At 34.6% G+C, this 23428-nt stretch overlaps 2 protein-coding genes across 8 annotated transcripts; one reads left to right on the forward strand and one right to left on the reverse strand.

The window, feature by feature from the left end:
* The first annotated feature begins 1352 nt into the window (after positions 1–1352).
* Positions 1353–6225, forward strand: LOC133778470 (homeobox protein BEL1 homolog). Of its 7 annotated transcripts, XM_062218416.1 has the most exons (7): positions 1698–1844; positions 2328–2536; positions 2633–2677; positions 2759–3516; positions 3989–4377; positions 4936–4996; positions 5205–6225. In XM_062218416.1, exons 2-7 carry the CDS (start codon positions 2494–2496, stop codon positions 5961–5963), a joined length of 2055 nt encoding a protein of 684 aa, XP_062074400.1. In that variant the 5' UTR covers positions 1698–1844; positions 2328–2493; the 3' UTR covers positions 5964–6225. The 7 variants fall into 7 exon arrangements, with proteins under 7 accessions (XP_062074396.1, XP_062074400.1, XP_062074398.1 ...); XM_062218414.1 differs by having other exon boundaries at positions 2328–2677; XM_062218415.1 differs by having other exon boundaries at positions 2633–3516.
* A 13864-nt stretch (positions 6226–20089) lies between these two features.
* Positions 20090–23168, reverse strand: LOC133778471 (uncharacterized). Its single transcript, XM_062218417.1, has 3 exons — positions 21848–23168; positions 20584–21126; positions 20090–20471 (listed from the first exon to the last, which is right to left on the reverse strand). Exons 1-3 carry the CDS (start codon positions 22796–22798, stop codon positions 20334–20336), a joined length of 1632 nt encoding a protein of 543 aa, XP_062074401.1. The 5' UTR covers positions 22799–23168; the 3' UTR covers positions 20090–20333.
* Between the last annotated feature and the right edge of the window lie 260 nt (positions 23169–23428).

Here is a 23428-nt window from a genome sequence, read left to right on the forward strand (position 1 = left end):
ACCTGCTTTTAACAGAAATTTTTTTAAATAAATAAATAAATCATTTAGTTGTGTATATATATAAAATGAAATAAAATATTTTCATATATTTATATATGTAGCTAATTAATTTGATATTGTTTGTGTCAAAACCCATTCTCTATTTTAAGTGTGTGAGTGAGTAATTTAAATAAAATATTACCCATTATTGTTGTTCACATGATAACCACTTAAAGAAAAAAAAAAGTGGTGGATATGGAAAATAAAAAAATAATAATTTACACTTTAGTTACAGTTTTGCATGGAAAGTTAATTTCGAACGTTAATATGTTATATTAATATGAGAATTCTTAAATTTTGAATGTGACTTGAAATTAGGGACCTTTTGAAATGTTTAAACTAGAAATCAATTTTTTTCCAAAGTATCCTTTATTTAAACATGTCTCATTTTTCATGGTCCTAGAAAACTAGGTAGGGGGCCAACTTTAATTATCACACACCTTTTTTTTTTTTTTCTTTTGTAACACTTAATCACATTAATAATATAAAGAACGTAATTTGGCCTTCTTTGAAAGTTGCAAATGAGTACTTTTTACTTGGGTTATTTTTAACTTTAACCCCTACTATTGTTTTCATGCAAGAATAATGCCAAAAAATCAAAACACTTTCCAATATACTATTGTTTTCACATTATTAAGTAAGTATAAGGTTGGACTTTAAATTTTATAATATGAACATAAAGAACAATAATTCTCTTCTCTTCTTTTCTCTCTATATATATTCTATCATATATACTATGTGTGACTTGTGACATTATATGGTTGGCGCGTGGAGTAGGGCATATTTTTCATTCTCATAAATAAAAAGAAAAGATGCGGTCCCATATTTGCAATATGTAAAAATACATATGTATATATATATAGAGAGAGAGAGAGAGGGAAAGAAAGAGAGAAAAGGAGAGAGAGAGAGAAGATAAATGGGTGGAATACTTAAATACACCAATTAATGAGGATTAGATAGGAAAACATTGGACCACCTCATCTCATCACCCAAACAGTCCCTTATTATGGGAACATTTTTCACAAAGCCAAAGCCCAGGCGCATCTATTCTTTTCTTTCACTCAACTCACTTACCCTTCTCTCATTTTTAGTTTTATTATATTTATTTTGTGCATAAAAAGAAACAAGGCTCAGTAGGTCCACAACTTCACCACCAATAACAACTTCTCTCACTGAAAACCCTTTCTGAAAAAGCCTGGGAACAACTCCAACTTAGGAATTTGCTTCTTGGGTTTTGTTCCCAAACTCCTTTTGTTTTAATGATTTTAAAAAATAAATAAATAAATAAAAAAGATTGAAAATTGGATTTTGGGTATTTGAGAAAAATCATTAGAAGTACTAAGAAGCAGAAAAACAAGGTCAGCTGGCGGCTTGTAGTGTGTGTACTAGGCAGAAGGACGATGATCGTGGTTTATGATTACCATCTGTTTGTTGTTTGTTCTCAGCTGGACTCTGTTTCATGAAAAAGTTAGTACTTTTTTGTAGAGTTTTTTCACTGTTTTCATTCATTAATAATAGTAGCACAAGTAATTAAATAGTGACTTTTGTCGTTTATTTCTTCCTTAATTACTTTTTTAATAGCACCATAATACTCTTTTTTAATTGAGGCATGAAATAATTGAGGTGGGGTAGATGTTATCAGAATTTTCCTTGTAGGAAGTCTATTTTGGATGTATTTATATCTTGGTGCATTGACCCACTTGGGCGAGAGAGAGAGAGAGAAGCAAGTACTGAGTCTGGCAGAGGCATATATGAAAACTAAGAATCGATGAGCATAGTATCATAAGGGGGTCATCATCGTCATGGTCTATATCTGATCCCTTCTAATATTTTTTTGATTAAAAGAGATATATATGATCTTTCTTTCTTCCTAGGTTGGGCTTTCATGGCATACTATATCTCGTTGGCTTATTAGGGGAAGAACTCTGAGAAAAAAAAGAGACCACACTTTCTCTCTCTTTCTCTCCCCTTCATCTCCCAAACGCTCCAATCCACCGTCATCCACCACATAAAATATTTTCCACCATAGCATATATATATAATCTAGTCCCCTTTATTCATCATCTTTTGTAAGGCTCTGATTTTTGTTCTTATTTCTCCAAACACTTTGACCCTTTCGTTTTGTGTTATTAAACCGATCAAAAGGGTGAATATATCCCTTTTCTCGGTCAATTAAATTTTTGATGAAAACTTGTTGCCTTTCTTGATATCTTTACATGCAAAATTCTATAATCGCTTTCATATTGAATTTTAATATCTGGGTTTGATTTGTTCTTTGTGATATATAGCTGGTGTGGTGGAGTTGTAGTAGTACTTCTGAGTTTCATCAGTACTCACTATAATATGAAGAGAAGAAACTTAGAAGGAAGCAGCATAACAAGGAGCAGTACTTGAGGGTTTAACCATAGTTATATTGATAGAGAACTCTGCAGTGAAGAAAAATCAAGGAATAACATGGTCTCATCAGCTGGTTTCTGCTACTCAGACGTTTCACCAGGTAACAATCCGAGTCCAACCCATATTCAAACTCAGTTCACCAACCAGATCCAAGAGTTTCACGAGTCCAACCCTGAGATCTTCAACTTGACAACAGGCATGGAGATGATTGGGTTTTCGAAGAGTAATCTACAGAACCAGAGTACGGAAACTAACACCAATAATAATACTACTGCTGCTACTACTTCTACAACTAATGCTTCTCCTTCTTCTATGTGGAAAGGTTTTAGTACTATTTCCAAGGCCGCCGGTCCTTCATCTTCCAAGACGATCAACGAGTCCACCACTAATCATGATCATCAACACCATCAATTCTATGATCATTTCACAACTGGGATTTCGGAAACTAGTAGCGAGAATCTAATGGTTGGACCAGATCATCATCATCATCATCATCAGCAGCAGCAGTCAACTGGGCCTTGGCAAGAGAATAGGTTCCTCGTTGATGATTCTTCTTTGAGATGTGTTTTCCCTTGCGAGGGAAATGAGAGGCCAAGTCAAGGTCTATCACTGTCTTTAAGCTCAGCCAATCCTTCTAGTATTGGACTACAAAGCTTTGAATTGAGACAGACAAATCATCAACAAGATCATGATCATATGAGGTTCCTTTCTTCTAGTAGTTCTCGTGATGGGTATTTTGGGAAAGCGGCAAATATGCAAACCCAACAAATGAATATCAATATGAATCAAGATGGGTTTTTGGGTAAAGCTGTGAATCTCCATCACCAAGGACAGTTCCAACTGAGAAACTCAAAGTACTTGAACCCTGCTCAGGAGCTTCTGAACGAGTTTTGTAGCCTTGGAACTAAGCATACCGATTTGATGACGAAGCAAAAATCTCAAAAGATGAGTAAACAGTCATGGGAAGATCAGACTGATAATGGAAGTGGCGCCAGTTCTTCCAAAAACAAGTCTCTTTACTCCCTTGAATTCATGGAATTGCAGAAGAGAAAAGCCAAGCTGCTTTCATTGTTGGAAGAGGTACACATAATAAAAGGCTTCATAAATATTAAAAAAAATAGTACCTTTTCTTTTTTAATCTTTTATATATATTACTATATGGCCATTAAAATAAAAAAGTTTATTTATTGTTGTTTTCCCCCTCAAATGTCAAATCTTAATTACTTAAGATCTTCAAAAGAAAATGAAAAAAATCATAATTTTTCGTCCAATAATACGATTAAAAATCATGATGAAGAGTATAGTGTTATAGTTAATTGTTCATGGAATAATATCAAAAGGGCAGTCTTGGAAGTACAAACTTGATTAATTCTTGAACTAATTAAGCGACTTGGGGGCCTTTCATTAATGTCCACAACGTCTGAAATGTCTGGCCTCAGATTTTTTTTCACCCACAATATCCCACTTTTCATAAGAAAAAAATAATAATAATAATAAATAAAAATCTAGAGGAATATATTTAATATGATCAAGACCTTGTATGTTTATGTAGGTTGAGAGAAGATACAAGCACTACTGCGACCAAATGAAGTCGGTGGTGTCATCTTTTGAGGCGGTGGCCGGGGCCGGGGCGGCGACGGTGTACTCGGCGCTGGCTTCGAAAGCCATGTCTAGGCATTTCAGGTGCCTGAAAGACGGGATAGTGAATCAGATTCAGGCCACGAGAAAGGCAATGGGGGAAAAGGATGCGACTGGGGCCGCACCAGGCACGACGAGAGGCGAGACACCAAGGCTCAGGCTTCTCGACCAAACCTTAAGGCAACAAAGGGCGTTTCAGCAGATGACTATGATGGAGAGCCATCCATGGCGGCCTCAACGTGGCCTTCCTGAGCGTTCCGTCTCTGTCCTCCGAGCTTGGCTCTTCGAACATTTTTTACACCCGTAAGTAATAATAATTAGTACAGTAAATAGTAATAATAATAATAATAATAATATGAGTTCTAACAACGTTCTTTGGTCATATAACAGTTACTTTTCTCTTATAGATTCCCTCCGGAAAATTTTAGTTTCTATATAAAAGTTAAAAAACGAAATGTTACATAAGCAAGTTAATGAAAGAAGCTAATGTTATTTCCAAATTCGAAGGAAAACAACATATGAAGCTCATGTTGTGTAGTCTCAATCATATTTGGCTTGTAAAAACAATGCAAGACTTTGGTGTTTTCTATCCACCATTATTTAGATTCCCTCCGTTTTTCATTTTTGTCATATTTATAAATACACATATATATTATATCATCAATGATTTGGTTTCATTCGTTGATTTTTTTTCCCTGGTCTATCTCTTACAGTTATTCTCTTGTGGGTCTCATAATATTCTGAAACAAAAGTACTAATATACCAAATTTTTTTTTTCATTTTACTCTTATATATAATTTTCACCTACCTAAGAGAATATTAATTAAACAAGTTTCTCATACGATGTAAAACTTTTTGCAGGTACCCAAGTGATGTTGATAAAGTTATCTTAGCTCGCCAAACAGGCCTTTCAAGAAGCCAGGCACGTCTACATATATATCATATTATATGAATATATATATATGATTATATCATGAAATCATGATCTAATATAATATACACGTATATCAACAACTAACGAATATATAGTATAGGTCATATCTTGATTTTGTGATACTATATTTATGTTGTTTTAAATATTAATTTGATGCGTTTGTTGTTAAGTTTATGTTAATTGGGATATTGAACAGGTATCAAATTGGTTCATCAACGCAAGAGTGAGACTATGGAAGCCAATGGTGGAAGAAATGTACTTAGAAGAGACAAAGGAGAGAGAAGCCAATAATATCATGGCCGCCGGAGGAGCGTCATCATCATCACCTGATCATGGAGTAGTGACGGTCGATATTCTCGGCGACCCGATTCGACAATCGGGTCGAAATAACCAAACCGACCAAGAGCAGAAACCAACCCATGACCAGCTAGTCCGCATTGACTCCGAATGCCTCTCTTCCATAGTCATAAACCCAGAAAAATCTCCCATGTCTAGGTCAGGCGGCGGTAGCAAAACAGCCCTACAAAACCACCAACAAAACATCCAACGACAGCAAAACTTTGGTCGTTTTGGGGAGGTGTCGTTCGGGTCATCAATGCAGGAGCTTGACTTTTCGTCGTACAATCAACAAGCCGGGCAGGCCACGGCGGGAGGCGCAGTCTTATACCATGATGATAACAATGTGGGGTTCAACGGCGGCGGCGGCGGAGGAGGAGGAGGAGGAGTGTCGTTGACATTAGGGTTACAGCAGCATGCAGGAGGAGGAGGAGTGAGCCATGGCGGAGTGAACTTAGCTTTCTCTCACCCCGCTTCGCAGAGCTCTCTATTTTACTCGAGAGATCATCACATGGATGAGTGTCAGCCGGCGGTTCAGTACTCGCTCTTAGATGGAGAAGGTCAGAATTTGCCTTACAGGAATTTGATGGGAGCACAGTTGCTCCATGACTTGGTATGATCGATCGATTGTTATGATATGATGATCATCACAAAATATATATGGTGGTGATGATTTTAGATATTTTATTAAAACCATCTTTTTTAGGTATAGAATTTAAGGAATATATATATAATCTCTATAGCCAAAATACTTCATTATACTTACGTACATAAAGCTATACTTGGGGGTTGGATTAGACATGAACATGATTATGATCATGGTCAATTTTCTTTTGGCTAGCTCTAGTAATTTTGAATCTATATATATCTCTCTTTTCTTACAGTAGTTTTTTATATTTATTAATATTATTAAGGTTATATAAATATATATAATTTTATGAATATTAATGCTATTTAGGTACAACAATGTAAATAGTTTAATAAATGCATTATTATGATAGATATATAACAATATTATTAGCATTATAATAGAATGACATCTCTTACTTTTCCACACTCGATCTAGTTTTGATGAAGAGCCAATTTCTGTGATGGAATCATTTGTGGCTCTTGTATAAAGGTTTTGGCAAAAGATTTTCACGGGTGATATATATACATCATCATTAATTCATATTTAACCAATTATATATTATTGCCCCCTCTCAATGAAGAAAAATCAAATTTAGTAGCATAATTAATTGTGATTGGTTTTTCCTTTATATATAGTTTTGATGAAGATTAGGACAAGTCTAACGAAACTACAAAACTATGGGTTTGCTTTGTTTCGTAGTTGTGGTCCCTAATATTCATATGATATTTCAATATCGATCCATGCCAAGAGGAATCAGCGAGAGCCAGCTTCTTTTTTGTTTTGCCCACATTTGAGTTGGGTTTATTATTATATGCTTCTGCTTTTGCATGAATCATCATCATCATATCATATATCATATCAAAAAGCTCACTTTAATAAGCTTTCTTTTCTCATGTGTGAAAAGCATTTGGGGTTCCATTCATCCTTTTGTTCTTTCAAGCTTTCTGATATTTATATATATATATATGTACGTACACATAAATATGTATATTATACATATACCAACGCAATATGTATATATACATGCATTATTATTGGTATGTATATGATATAATATATGAAAAGAAAAGTATATAATGGGATCATTGACACTATCGTACGTCTTGGAGAAGATTAATATATAAATATATATATATGTATATGATATATATTTTATACGTACGTGAATTGATATGCCAACCAACTAAATATTGTAACCAATAAAAAAATTATTCATCATTGATTAATATGGCAGACGTATTCTTAATTTAATATACGTATACTATACTGCTATATTATATTTATGTGTATATATATAAATATACATTTGAATTATTGATTGATAGGCCACATATTTTATTAGGTTTCAGTCTTTCTGAGAAGAATGCATATGCACATAACTAAATGCTTTATTTAATAAGGGTTGGACGTACTTGCATTTTTTAAACTTTATTTTCTTCTGTAATAGCTGAAATTTGCTTCTACATATTAATTATATATCAGTTTCACTTATTATACGTACTTAAAACATTTGTAACCTTTTTTCTACATGATCAGCCCTATTAATTGCTCTGAATTTCGGATCCTGTATTGAATGAAATTTTAGGTATACTTAAATGACTCTCTGTGCATGTATTTTCTTAATAATACGTACCTCTTGTGTTTACTTATTATAATATCCTATTATATACACAAATTATTAACTGCCACCTATTGGGTCAATTTTAAAAATAATAAATATAAGTTTGCAATGAAGAAATATAATTAAATGGCATATATATAATTTAATTGTGCCATTTCAATTTGGTCATAATTCCAATTCATACATGCATGCAAACTATGATTATCATTAATATATATCATCTATTTAATTAATATTTTATGTGGGGTATATATTTTGTGTATAAATAATTAAGAGTGTGTTCCTAACAATATTCTTTACCCACTTCAATATTTGTATCTTATGCATGTAGTACATGGATATTTTCATGATAGTACTTTCTAGTACAAAAAATTAAATTAAAGAGTAATGATATGTGCACAAAAATATTATACCAACTGATGTGGTACGTAGTTTTACTTAACTAATCATATTTATTTAAGACGGGACTCACTATTTTAAAAAACAACGTTACGTTAGTTGGTGTAATATTACAAATGATGTCTTTATTAAATATATGGGCTTTTTTCATAAATATGGCTTTTTAGCTATTAATATGCAAAAATATGGTAATTAAACTTTTATTGATTTGTATGGATAAATTTAATTAAAAAAAATCAGATTATGAGAAAAAAAATATAGCATAATAATGATTTTTTTACAAAAATATGGGAAAAATCTCATAAAAGGGAATACAAGTTTTAAAAAACCATAAAATAATACTTGTAAAAAAAAAGTCATATTTTTTAAAAATTTATTGAAAAATCCATATAAAATGTAATTTTCACTATATATATATATAGAATAATAATATGTGCACTCAAAATCTGTACCCAAACATTACACACAGTGACATGTCAGTGCTTTTTAAAATAATGGGTCTCAGTTTTAATAAATATGATTAGTTAAACTAGTCTATCACGTCACTGTGTGTAATGTTTAGGTATATATTTTGGATGCACATATCATTACTCATATATATATATATTTAGAGAGAGAGAGAGAGAGAGAGAGAGAGGGGCTCTCCAACAATACCAACTTGTCTGCACAAAATAAAGCTTTTACATGGCCCAATTTTGACAAGCCCAAAACCCTTCTCAGCCGAACTAAGCCTTACTACATGTTAGAAATTCTAACTTATTAGAATAGAAATAATAATGAGTAATATATAATTTAAGTGAAATGATTTTTAAATTACCAAATACTGTGACCATGTATATATATGTATATATTATGATTATTAGTCACATATAGTTTTTCCCAATCCTGAAAACGTTCAACAATCATTTTGCGACATATCTCAGCTAATAAGTAAATTTATATCTTTTCAGACTTCATTTAGAATGGGAAAGTTATTACCATATTTAAGAAATGTAGGAATATATATAACTTGTTGGTATAGCTTTCTGTTCTTAAAAATGTAATGGAATATATAATAAGATGAAATTAAATAAATTTATTTGGTTCTTTTAAAAAAAAAAAAATTATTTGGCAACCTAGTTGTAACCATTCCTTAAAAAAAACCTAGTTGTGACCTGCTAGATTACCAGCTGGTTACCACGAATAAATAATAATAATAAAAATCTTTCAAGTTTGAAAAATTATATATAGCTGGCAAGATGTTGTCACTAGTAGCTGTTGATAATAATAATTCCAAATAATTATAGAAAGTCATTTTGAAAATTACTTCTTCATTAATATCCCTTAAATTTTAGTTATTCATGGCAGTGTTAAAAATTGATACATATTTTGGTGTGCACAATTCATTACTCTTTTACTATAAGTGGTAGCTAAGATTTTGGAGATATTGATTAATAAGTATTTTTCAAAAAGGATAAATACATATTTAGTACTATGTGTTTTATTAAAATATAATTTTAGTATTTTATGTTTTCAATAATTTTCATCTAGTACATATAATTTGAAATCGTTCATATTTAGTATTCTGTACCCAAATTTAATCAATATAATTAAACACTCCCATCAGTTATATGAGTTTCAAAAGGTCCTAGCGGTCACAAAAACTTGTTCAACTTGCCTATATAAAAAAACAGGTCATACACCAACTCATGTTGATTTAGAAAATTTTAAATGTAAAAACAGTTACAAAATTGCATATTATAGTAGGTTTACACATACTAATAAGATTGTTATAATACAAATTCAATAATTTTTTTTAAACGATTAAATAAATTGTAAGCACAACCCCATTTTGTGTAATAATTGAAATTAAGATAATAATAATATATAGATAGAATAGTCAGATTATAAATGGGGTATGTACAAAACTAGCTACTACGTATACGCTGGAGTCAACAGTTGAAAATTATTTGATGGCAATGAGCCTAATATGGTCTCTACATATTTTCATTCTGAAAGTTCAATCAATTGTAAATAAAATTCTAACGATCATTTTCTCACCTTAAGAGAACATACTTTTTCTTATAAAAAAACAAAAAAAAACAAGAATCAAAAGACTATTACATGATATTTCATTCGTATAGTTTGGAACAACATCAAGAAAAATCAATCTCATTCTTACAATAAATAAATAAAAAAGTAAATCTTATAACGAACCCCTACATATAACAATGCAACGAATACCGATAGTTATTTTAGAAATCAATTTTTTTTTGGTTGAATAAAATATTGTTATGATTCAATTATATATATAAAATGTAAATGTTAGTTTTCGTAAATTGTCAAATACAATACAAAAATTTCTAAGTTCAAATGTGCTCACTCTTTAAACACATAGCAAATTTTGTCAAAAATAAATAAAAAAAATCCAGACTCTCTACCTTTAGGGATTGTTGGATCTTAAATCTTCCTGAAGAATTTTTTTGTTAAAAAAATATTGTGAAAAAATTGAGGAAAATATTTTTTCTTTCTAGATATATTTATAATATTTCTAAATTTATAAAATTATACTATATTTAAGTTTTATTTTTTCTAATTTTTTTTAATTCTTTATATAAATTCAAACATGAGAAAATGAAATTTTTTTTATTTTTTTTCTTACTAAAAACGTATCCATGATCCAAAGGGTTAAGAAAATTAATAACAAAAATATCAAAACAATAGTCACGTTAGAGTGACCCAACCTATAAACAAAGCCAATGACCATGTGCTCAATAAAATCCAATGAAGTTGTAAATTGAATAGGAGAAGAATATGCAATAAGAATATTGGTATGAGGCTATGACAATCCTTTACAACTACTCCCAATCCAACTCCACAATTTTTACGTTGAAACAAATTATTTGTAACATTAATTTGAAATAAAACTATTAGATAGTAAAGAGAAAAATAAAGAAGGAAAAAATATTGTTGTATTCCTTGAAAAAAAAGAGTTCTGTACAATTCAATATATATAGACAAAGGATAAAGGGACCACGATCCACGTGCCCTTAGTACAGATAAAACAAATATATTAATGCAAAAAAAAGAGGCTACTAATTATATTGTTTAACATCCCCCCTCAAACTCATTGGGCGTGGTAGCACATTGAGTTTGGTACGAAGAGCATGAAAACGATGAGATGCCAGCGGCTTCGTAAGACAATCGGCAAGTTGTTCATCAGATGGAGTGTAGGATAGGCTGAGCATTTTGTTAAGTACACGATCACGAATGAAGTGACAGTCCAATTCGACATGTTTAGTTCGAGCATATAGGACAGGGTTGGATGCCAAATGTAAGGTACTAATGTTGTCACAGTGAAGAATAGGAGGGTGAGACAACGTCATTCCCAACTCAGACAGAAGAGACTGAATCCAGGAAACTTCAGCAGCTCCATTGGCCAGTGCGCGGTACTCCGACTCTGTGCTGGAGCGAGAGACGACTCTTTGTTTGGAGGAGGACCACGAGATGAGATTATGGCCAAGAAAAATGCAGTAAGCACTAGTACTACGTCGATCGTTGGGGCACGAGGCCCAATCTGCATCAGTGAAGGCGTGAAGAACATGATCCGAGTTGGGTTGTATCAGCAAACCAAGGTGACTTGTTCCCTTCAAATAACGAAGAACACGTTTGACAGCCTGCATATGAGCATCAGTGGGGGAGTGCATAAATTGACATAGTTTGTTAACTGTGAAGGAAAGGTCAGGCCGTGTAAGGGTGCAATATTGAAGAGCACCAACTAGACTCCGATATTCAGTAGAGCACGGTAAGGGGCTGCCATCATGTAAAGAAAGAGAGCCCAAAGCAAGAGGAGTGGACATCGGTTTGGAATCCAACAATCCAGATTTAGATAACACATCTCTGAAATATTTGGTTTGGCTTAAGTGTAACCCAGCAGAGGAGCGGTGAACTTCCAAACCCAGAAAGTAATGTAAATCCCCGAGATCTTTGACAGCAAATTGACCATGAAGATAAGTCATTAATGCAGTAATGGTGGTGGAAGATGAACCTGTGATAATGATATCGTCTACGTACACGAGAACAATCAGAAAAGAAGTGCCAGCAGAGAAGTAAAACATGGAAGTGTCAGCCCGGGAAGCTTGAAAACCCCAGTGAAGTAAGGCATGGCTGAGTTTCATAAACCAAGCCCGAGGAGACTGACGAAGACCATATAAGGACTTGAGTAACTTACAGACATGAGTGGGTCGGGCTGGATCAACAAAGCCTTGGGGCTGGCGCATGTAGACTGTTTCTTCAAGATCCCCATGAAGAAATGCATTTTGAATATCAAGCTGTTTAATAGGCCAATTGTGAGAGACAGCAATACTCAGAACAAGGCGAATGGTAGTTGGCTTGATCACCGGGCTAAAGGTCTCATGAAAGTCAAGACCATGAGTTTGGTGGTAGCCTTTGGCGACCAATCGGGCTTTGTACCGTTCAACAGTGCCATCAGCATGTAATTTGATCCGGTACACCCACTTACAGCCCACTATTTTAGCATCCGAAGGAGGGGGAACAAGTACCCAGGTGCCTTGTGACCGCAAAGCAGTCATTTCAGTTTGCATGGCTGTGTTCCAGACGTCCTTTTTAGTTGCTTCAGTAAAGTTAGATGGTTTAACAGGCACACTTGCAAGGATGCTTGAAAACAACTTTGGTTTAAAAATGCCAAACTTAGCTCTTGTAATCATGGAGTGAGTATTCTGAGGTATGCATGTTTGCTTATGTGGGTGAGGATCATGGCCAAGAGGAGGTGGGGATGGAGAAGAAACAGAAGTCGGGTGACCCGTAGTAGTTTTAGAGGAAGAGGAGGATGGGAGAGATGAGGACACGGAAGGTGGTGATATTGGTAGGTTCGAACAAGGAGCGGACAGCAATGAAGGAGGAGTAAGGTGAGAGGGTAATGAGGAGGGAGCGGAAGAACGAGGAGGGGGAGGAATAAAGGGCAGAGAAGTAACAACAGAGTGAGGTGTTTGAGTTGGGGAAGAGGGGACAGCAGCGGAAAAGGGAAAGTGACGTTCATTGAACACAACATGGCGAGTGACATAGAGACGGCCAGAAGCAAGATTGAGACAGAGATATCCCTTATGACGACTACTATAACCGAGGAAAATACAAGATTGAGAGCGAAACTCTAATTTGTGGGTATTATAGGGCCGAAGAAAAGGAAAACATTCACAGCCGAAGACACGAAGATGAGCATACTGAGGTTGTTTGTTATATAAGATGAAGTATGGGCTAGTGAGATTCAGAACACGGGTTGGCAGCCTATTAATGAGATATGTGGCAGCGGTAAAGGCATAGGGCCAATAGGACAAGGGAACCGAGGCATGGGCAAGTAAGGCAAGGCCCATTTCAACAACATGGCGATTTTTGCGTTCCACCCTCCCATTTTGTTGAGGAGTGTGGGGGCAGGACAGTTCATGAATAATGCCATGAGAGGCAAAAACAGAGGTGAGGGATCGAAATTCACCTCCCCAATCAGTGCGAACATGCTTAATGGAGGTGTCAAATTGAGTAAAAATCATTTGTTTGAAGGTAAGAAATGCAGGGAGGGCCTCATCTTTGGATGAAAGTAAATATAACCAAGTAAAGCGGGAATAATCATCAATAAACAATATGAAATAGCGAACACCAGTAATTGAAGAAACAGGGGAAGGACCCCATAAGTCACTGTGTATTAATTCAAAAGGCTTGGTAGCCCTGGATACAGAAATCGGAAAAGGAAGCCTATGAGATTTGGCTTGTTGACAAGCAGTACAAAAGGAAAGCTTAGAATTCTTGGAAATGGAAAAATTACAAGAAGTTAAAACACGATGTGTAACATCGGAAGCAGGGTGTCCCAAACGAGAGTGCCACAGATTTGGATCAGTAGTGGAGACTTGAAACAGGTGAAATGGAGTGACAGAGGCGGTGGTGGCTGGACTCGAGACTTTGTAAATGCCGTTATCAAGAAGTCCGGTGAGAAGAATTTGTTTGCTAACCTGATGTTTAACATAAAAGCAATGGGGATAAAATTCAACAAAAGCATCATTATCAGCACACAACTTAGACACGCTGAGCAGATTTTTGGAAAGGGAAGGAGAGTGATAGACAGTAGATAATTTTAGGGCAGAATGATATGCGGGCAGATGAGCAGAACCAAAATGAGAAATCGAAGCATGCTTACCAGTACCCACGGCAATCTGATCAGTGCCGGTGAAAGGTTGGGCGCTCTCTAGCAAGTTAAGATCCGGGGTAAAGTGGTGAGAGGCCCCGGAATCCATGTACCAAGAGGGATCCGAATAGGGAACATGGCCAGGAGCAGATGGAGAAGGCAGGAGACCAGCAGTCGATGGAGGGAACGGAGGGAGTGGTCTTGATGTGGACTGGGAAGACGGGAGGCCATGGGTTTGTTGAGAGAAGAAGGCATTAAATGGACTCGGTGGGGGCTGGTAAGGGTGATAGTTCATGTTTTGTCTATGGTAGCAAACATTTGCAGTATGGCCCACTTTGAAACATATTTGGCACTTGGGGCGATGTGGATTGGGAGACCGGGATGAGGAATGATGAGGGGACTGGGTAGAGGTCCAAGTAGGGGACGATCGAGGCGGAGGAGAGGAAAACGGAGGGGGTCGATGGGGGTTTGGAGAAGAGGAACCAGAGGTTGGGTTAGAAGAGTGGGGTTTGTATTTAGATCGATGAGGGGAAAAAGTAGCAAAGTTGGCTTGAAGGGAGCTAAGTGTATCAATGGAGTTTTGACGAGTGAGCCGAGCATCGTAGTTGAGAAGCAAGCTATAGGCCTCCTCCATGGTGGGTTTGTCAGCCCGTGCCTGAATGGGTGTAACATAAGCATTGTAGTCACGACCCAAACCGTCCAAGAAATAGATCAGCTGATCGGTGTAGGAAACGGGTTCTCCAGCGGCAGCAAGGGTATTGCAAAGACCCCGAAACTTCTGGATATATTGAAAGGTCGTGAGGCCATCCTTCTTCAGATGTTGCAGCTGAGTACGAAGTTCCGAGAGGCGAGAGAATGAAGCAGCGGCATAGATTTGCTCCAAGGCATGCCAAATATCAAATGCAGTGGTATAACCCACAATCTGACCCAACATGGATTCACTAATAGAAGCATAAATCCAGCTCATAACCAAACGATTGTATCTCTGCCAAGTTTGAAAATCATGAGCAAGTGGAGCAGTCGGGTCGGTGCCGTTGAGGGCCGGACATGGACGGGAGCCATTGATGAAATCCTCCAGACCATTTGCAATAATAATATTGAGCATCTGGGTTTGCCAAACCACAAAGTTGTGTTCATCTAATTTTACCGAAATTGGTTGGTTTACTGAAGGAATTGATGGGAAAGGGGAAGAAGGAGTGGAGTGTTGGATCGGGGTTAAGGGAGAAGGCTTCCTTTTCCTTGAAAAAAAAGAGTTCTGTACAATTCAATATATATAGACAAAGGATAAAGGGACCACGATCCACGTGCCCTTAGTACAGATAAAACAAATATATTAATGCAAAAAAAAGAGGCTACTAATTATATTGTTTAACAGATAGAGCAGCCCAAAATACAAAATGAGGTGATTTGGTAATTACTTATATTCTATTTGCCAACTGATATTTTGTGTACATGTGTATATATAGAATAAATGCTAAAATCTACCACATAGATAGTATTACTATTACGACTAAACCAAAAAACTTCCATGTAATAGTAAGATGTAATTTTAACATCTCATTGTTCAATTTTTATTAAGAAGAAACTTTGTGTATATCGTAGATGAAAAAGTTTATAATAATTGGAGATGATTGTTCACTGGCAGTGACAAGACAACTTATTCAATAAAGAAAAGAGTAGCTGAAAAATCTTAGGGGAAGAAAGTCAAGTCAGTAAACTTACAATCTTAAAGTAAAACACAAGAGAATAACAATAAGTAAAATAATTCCTGTCTCAGTGACTAAGTGATGATTATGAGTTGATTCAAATCATTGAAGTTGAGACTGATAGAACGTAATGAATTGAGAGAGTGAAGATTGGCTATATATATAGTAATAGTGTCATAGTTGTATCTTCCCACCTTAGTTTGAGAAAGAGAAAATACTAATTTGACTGTGTGTTTTATTAAACGAAAATTTAAATTTTTGGTTTTATAAAATAGATCAAAATAATACTCTTTATCTGATTTTGATCAAAATATTTTCAAATATAATATTTCATTTTTAGCTCATCGCTCACTTTCTCTGCTTTTGTGAACTCGTTACATCTCTAAGAGCATCTCCAACCTATTACTCCATATATGGTGTTGCACCAACACCAAAACTAAGGAATCTTAGCACCATATTTTTTTTTTCATTCCAACCACAACACCAAAAATTACACCAAAAAATATAGTATTTATTATTATATTATTTTTTAATAAAATAGAATATTCTTTTTATTATTATATTATTTTATCATTTATTTATTTATTTAATTAATCAATTTCAATGTTAATTTTATTTTCTTATAGTGTAGAGTAAGAATTTTCACACAAATTAAAATAAATTATATAAAAAATTAATTATGAAATATTTGAAATTTTATTTCAAAAATTAAATTATATGTGTATTTATAATTTAAAAAAGCTAACATAAAATATAGACCCAAATAATACTCATATGTTTATATATATAAAAAATATAAATATATTTATATTTAAAAAAAAAAAGTTTTGCCGTGTGAACAGTGCACGGCATATATGGCGTGTCACTGTTGACACACGGCTAAATGTTGTTAAGTATCCCATTTGGTTGGAGGCATTTCAGCACACCAACCCCATATATATGGGGTAATTCCATTTGGTTACAGATACTCTAACGACCTAATAATTAAAAATATTTTAATAAAATTTAGTATCATAATAATATTTGATTTATTTTGTAAAATACATAATATAAATTATCATTTAACAAAACATATTCACGTCCGACGGCACTTTTAAAAAAAATATAAGGACCAAAAGAAATGATATTTTGTAAGCCACTCCGGGAGAGACGGTGCTCTCTCAATCATATGGCCCAAGTTGTCTCTTCCCCGTTTATGGAGAAAAGACTGCTACTTCGAATGTCGATTTTAGAACTACACACCCTTCACTATCTGTCCTTTGACTCCCACCTGTTTAGATAGGTATCTGTTCTGAGTGAGTTATAGGTCACGACTCAAGTCGCCCATTTTGGAAGATTGGGCTCGTGAATGCATCTTGATGGGCATTTACTTGGCTTGACTTTTTTTTGACCTTTATAGACTAGTTTGAGCATGTTTTGTTAATGGGCTTTGATGGACCTAAGCCCATTTTTTACCACTAAAAACATAAATATGTTTTGAACCTTTAAAACTGAGACAAAATGAGATTTCAGGAATGGAATGGAGAAAAGAAGAAAGGGAAACAAATTAAGGTAATGTTGCAGGGGAAATATAAGAAAAAACAAAAAGATTTTAAACATGGAATGACAAAAAAAAGGACACCCTTTCCTCTAGCCTCTATACTACATTTCTGACAAGAGAAGTAAGATGTTGGGAATTCTTTCAAAAGAGGTATTAACAACTAGTGTGTGGCACGGGCCAAGGGCCCACTTATTTTTACCTCGAAAAACGATGCGCTATCTTCATCACACAATTTTCATTTATCAAGAAAAAGAAGACAGACTCCAAAAGTTGGGCCATGGAGCCCACTCACTCCTCGTCTGCCCATTTTACTTTCATCTCATCGACTTTAGTCAAGACGGCACAGACTTCTCTTTCAACTATAGAAAGAAACCAACTCCAAAGAATTTAGACTCGAATCGCGTTTCAATACAATCAGTTCTAAATTCAATGTCAAATCCTTTTCTTCATTTTTGTTTAAAAAAAGTTTTCTTTTTCCTCTAAACAAAAGTATAAAAATTCTAAATCTTTTGAATCTTGTTTAAAAGCTGGTGGAATTCATAAATAATTATAACGCACAGTATCGTATAAAAAATGTATTTACAGTATAAATACCTAATATTTTATAATTGTTATAATTAAATATCTAATTTTTATTTTTACGAAAAAAATATTCAATATTCACTATATGTTAAAGATAAATACTTATAGTTGCTAAAACAATGCTTCTGCAAGTACCGCATCTGTTAGCACTGTTAAACATGTTGACTAAATAGACATTTATCCATTTGTAATCGGTCAATTTCATAATATTTTTCTTAAAAATATATATTTTAAATTAGAAAAAATTTTAAATTAATTCAAATTTTAAAAAAATACATATTTTAATAACAAAAATACCAAAATTATGGAGTTTTACATATCTGATGAGTCAACAGTCAACAACTTCATAGAGAATGTACTTATAAAAGTAATGTTTCAGCAACTTTGAGTATTTTTACCGCAGATAAAAAATATTAAGTATTTGTCTTTAACATATATTGAACATTGGATATTTTTGTCGTAAAAATAAAAAAATTAAATATTTAACTATAATAAATGTGAAATATTGAATATTTATACCACAAATACCCTTATAAAAAATTATATTATAATTCTTACACATACCAAAAACATAAATACTACTGTCAATGGAGCAAAATGCATGTCCCAGTATAGTGATCCCCAAAAAAGTCGTCCCCAGTAAAAGTAATCTTAAAATAGGCCAAATCTTTCTGTTTTCAGGTGTATTAAATAAGTATACACACCTTCCACAAAGAAATACCAAATCTCAAAAGAAAAGTTTGCCGACACTTTTGGTTGTCGTTTATTTTCTTCATTAATACGGTTCTTAATTACTATGGTTTGGAGTGCATTCTAATCCCTTACAATACACACCATTTATTTCATTTTTTTTTAAATATGTACAAACTTTAAATATAAGTATAAATGATTAAGAATATAGCTGCAAAAGTTATTAAAAATAAATGCTTTAGTTAACCATATGATTTAAAGAGTTGAGAATAAAAGTATTAAGATGAAATAAAAGAATTGAAAAAAAAAAACACAGTATTAAAATTAGGGTGCAATATCATAATCATTAAAAAGTAATCTTACATAATTAATCCTTGTTCAACCTCAAGAAATTATCATGAAAAAGTGAAGCAGAAAGGACCTTTTATATTGACGGAAAAAGTGGGGAAAAAAATTAAATAAATTAACATTAACTTGTTTTAGTGCATTAATAATGAACTGTATGTGACAAATTCATTGATAAAGATTGGTCTATGATGGACCATGCACCAGTCAAAACTTCACAATTCCATATTTATATATATATACATAATGAATTCTCATACCCCAACAAATATAATAGTGAGGCCCCACAAATCTAACTTATTTTTACAATTTAGTAGAATAATCCCCATATTTCAATGAAATTGACCTTTGGGTTAGAAATTGACCTATTTAATGAATTAAAATAGTACCAATGGGATGGTGAATATTCTTTCAAGTGTGATTTTCTTTTTCTTTTTTTGTATTAAATTTGGGAAAATACCAAACACAATCCAAGCAGCTGCAAAATTCAGCTTTGGAACCTACATGAAACATTTTTAATAAAATAAAGGGTATAATAGGTCAATTATAGTCTACTATTGTGCTGCCAATAGTACTAGGATTATTATTATTATCAATACTGTACACTATAGTGAGTCATCACAAACCATTATGTTAATTTAATACCAGTGTACAGTATGGTATTAATATACATAAAGTATTAATCATTTAATAATGGTGATGATAACTCTTCTGTCAAGCTCACCTACTAAAACCCAAGACCATTGTCTTTTACTTAATAGCTTTTATATATTATAGATTTTCAGATTCACAAACATTAGGATCATTTTTGGACCCCCACACCAAGTCTAGCACATTCCAGTCCAATTTTGGAGCTAGTTTTGAGTGTCCTTTTAAGCTAAAAATTTCTTCAAGGCCAACATTATCATTTCACCAAATGCATTTGCTTATATTAATATGGCACTTGTGGTACTTTACACCAATTAAAACCATGTGTTTAAAGTTTCTTTTTCAGCACAACTAAAATAAATATAAACAAATAGTAGAAGTGTTGGATTGTTTTATCAATCCAAACCAAGAAAACAAAAATCCCACTAAGGAGAATATAAGTATTATTAAATAAATGTTTAACAACTTAGACATCTATAATATGTCCACTAGGCATTTTGTACAATAACAACATTTTTTTTTTCTCTTTTCCTCTTTTAGGTACCAACAATAATTGCTTCAATCAAGCAAAATTGGAAAAGACAATATAACAAATTAAGAAATGAAATGAAATGAAAAATGGGATAGAAAAAAAGAAGAAAAAAAAACAACAAAATTAGACATCACTTCTATGTTTTTGAGTTGTCTCTTTAATTTCGCTCACCTCACCATCTCTGCACACACCAACATCGATTATCATAGTTTTATTCTTCTCTGAAAACTCCACAACCCTGCAGCAATTTCTTCTTGGAGACTAGAAAAAGACATTCAAAGAAGAATGTCAAAATAAGCATTTTGTGTCAAAAACAAATAGTAGTAAAGAAGAATGTTCTTATATTCACAAGACTCAAAATGGAGAAACTTACCCTGTTCCAAAGATCTGGGTCAGGCTTCTTGAAAACTTTCACTATGTTAAACAAAGAAGGATCAGCCATCTTCCATCTGCAGAGAGGGTGTGGAACTCGATGACGGACATATTCGGTAACCGTTTGATTCTTCGAATGGTCGAATTTTGTCTTGGACAAGTAAAACACAAAAGGTTTTTGACATGGATTTCTGCTAACAGGACGAGTATTGAACGCGTAAGCTATGTAATCTGCCCTTCTGTACCAATTCAAAAACGTTCTTGATGGCATCTCTATCTCGCGAGGTGAAAAGACACCTCGGAAGATTTGAACAGCGAAACCCCACGAAACAGAAATGGTCCAGCTCTTGGAATTGTCGTAACAAATGGATTGTTGCATGATTGCAGCTGAGTCCAACTTGATTGGAGCATTAAGTCTTTGAAGAGCTTCCACACGAGTAACATTAGGGAAAATTGGCTCGACGATATCAAGGTGATGCAGGGACACCAATGGCGTCACTGGATGCGCTGCGAGGAGCCCGAACAAGTTCCCATACACATCATACTGAATCGAAAAACAAAAATGTTACTATAATGGCAATGGTTTCCATGATTATAAACGAAGAACAGAACCATGGGAACTAAAGTGGTTCAAACATCAAATTTGCTACAAGATAAGTCTGCCACGATTAAGTACTCATTGGCTGAAATCAACAAAAGTAAAATGTACCATCGCATTGTGTACTTGTATACACTGTAAAATGTCTGGAATTCAGTAATCAATATGTCAAAGACATTAATGTTATGATTACTTTGCTAGTTGAAAAAATATAACTGGGAGACTTTAAGCAGCTTAGGTAGGTGGGTTAGTTAAGGGATTGAAAATAAGGCCCCTCTTTTATAATTGTGAACAACTCAGTCACCAAAAGCTTCTATCAAGAAATTATTAGCCGTGATCGATGTTGTAATAACAAATTGAAAAGGTACACCAGAATAAGTTTTCACTCTGTTTAGAACAAGAACAAGTCTCAATTTGATTTATTAGACTATAGTAGTAGGTTATAATTATGTACTTGACTAGTTCTTAGTCTTGAATACCGAGACCATAAACAAAAACCAGACAATTAATATTCTTGCCGACATTTCAAGAAAGCAGAAGATATTATAATAACAATAATAAGGTTATAAAATAATCAAATCGATACTTCGTAACGTAATCAAATACCAAGCTAATATTAACCAAAAAAGCAATAATTGAAATTGAGTTAAATTATCGAGTTACAAACCTGGTGAAAACCGACTTCTTTAGTGAGTGGAACACCGAGTTCGGCCATGCAAGCCTGCATTCGGTCATCGGAGCCGTACAATCCCGGGTAGCGATGAATACAGCGGTCCTGCATTTTTGAAAGAGCTTTGGCCAAAGGGTAGCTAATGGCAAAGCCACCGCCGCCGTAGGCCATGCCATACGAGAAGAAAATGTTCTGCAAATGACTCTCCGACAGGCTTCCGATGTAGTACATCTGGTTATGGTCGTACTTCCTTAAGATCCTCACCAGGTTGTCGGTGACGAAAACGGTGTCGTCGTCCCCCATTACGAACCACCTCACGTCCTTGAGCCCAAGCCGGAGCGTTTCCGACACGATCCGCGAGATCCGAATAGCCGAGCGGTGACCCTGCTTGTTAGTGTAGGGAAACACCGACGTATCGCTCGATATCTTCAACGGCGGGAGGAGTTTCCGGTCATCTTCTTCATCGCTGCCACCGTCTTTCTCCACGATTTTATCAAGCCAAACGACACCTCTCATTGTCTTGGGTCTGTACCAGAGCTTGATGTAGTTCTTTCTCTGGGTCCACAGACTCGCCGACGCCGCAACTCCGAAAACGACATGTCGTATTTCAGTCTTCTCCGCCGTTTCTCGAGATTTGCGCCGGGCAATCTGGACGGACTTCGCGGAGTCATCAGCAGCGGTGGCGGAGCTGCTGTTGTGGCTGTTAGAGAGTACCACAGTAGTGAGCTTTTGGCCGGTGGTGAAGAGTGATTCGTCGTCGCAAGTGCCGACGCGTGAGGTTGTGATGAGCTTAAGAGTGTAAACGACGTAAGTTACACAGACGAACAGCATAAGACAGAAGATGATTTTGGGCAAGGGTCGGCTTTGACCCATAACAATGGAGTTACCTGAAGAACTCCTCATCTGATCCCAAACAATTTTCTCGGAATCTTTCTGGGTAACCTTCATTTTCCCGGAAAAATATTCTCTTTTACAATGACAAACAAAAATTGGAAGATTTCCTCCACAATAAAAAGAAATAAACTCAAAAAAAAAAAAAATCGATCAGCCAAAAAACTGAAAACCCGAACCCATAAAAATTTCTGACAAAGCTTCAAAAGAATCAAGATCAAATTTTTACAACAAAAAATCAAGGAAATGAATGAAATGGAGAACACCCAGAAGCTAAAACAAGAAACCCATGAATTGAATTTGAGTTTGAGAGAAAAGGGACTGTTTGAGGAACAAGAAGAAGATAGGTAAAGTCACTCTAGAGAGCTTGCATTGCTGCCAGGTCGCACAGCCTCTCTAGCTATACACACTGCACTGACAATATATAATTATATTATATATATATATACATTGTAAGATATGGGAGGGAAGGGAATTTATTGGGTGTGGTCGTGTATAGATCGAAAAGGGTGTGATCTTTGGATACTTTTTCTGGAAAGAGAGATTGGTTGGCCTTTGTCCTACTCTTATTGTTGACCCGGGACTCATATTCGGGTCGGATTCCCGTCTCATTCTCACCCGGTCCCACATTCTTGCTTTAAATCATTCCATTAATTACGTTCAATATAAACATATATAATTGAAAAG

The sequence above is a fragment of the Humulus lupulus genome, chromosome 5 (genome assembly GCF_963169125.1).
Source record: "Humulus lupulus chromosome 5, drHumLupu1.1, whole genome shotgun sequence".
In the NCBI taxonomy this organism is placed as follows: Eukaryota; Viridiplantae; Streptophyta; class Magnoliopsida; order Rosales; family Cannabaceae; genus Humulus; species Humulus lupulus.

Bases quoted from the DNA above. Each gene is read 5' to 3' on its own strand.
- LOC133778470 (XM_062218412.1), top strand. From the start codon at position 2,494: ATGGTCTCATCAGCTGGTTTCTGCTACTCAGACGTTTCACCAGGTAAC. The intron at 3,517-3,988 runs GTACACATAATA...ATGTTTATGTAG, and splicing joins TGCTTTCATTGTTGGAAGAG to GTTGAGAGAAGATACAAGCA. The intron at 4,378-4,935 runs GTAAGTAATAAT...AACTTTTTGCAG, and splicing joins TTCGAACATTTTTTACACCC to GTACCCAAGTGATGTTGATA.
- LOC133778471 (XM_062218417.1), bottom strand. From the start codon at position 22,798: ATGAAGGTTACCCAGAAAGATTCCGAGAAAATTGTTTGGGATCAGATG. The intron at 21,127-21,847 runs GTTTGTAACTCG...TTTTCGATTCAG, and splicing joins AAGAAGTCGGTTTTCACCAG to TATGATGTGTATGGGAACTT. The intron at 20,472-20,583 runs GTAAGTTTCTCC...GTCTTTTTCTAG, and splicing joins ACCCAGATCTTTGGAACAGG to TCTCCAAGAAGAAATTGCTG.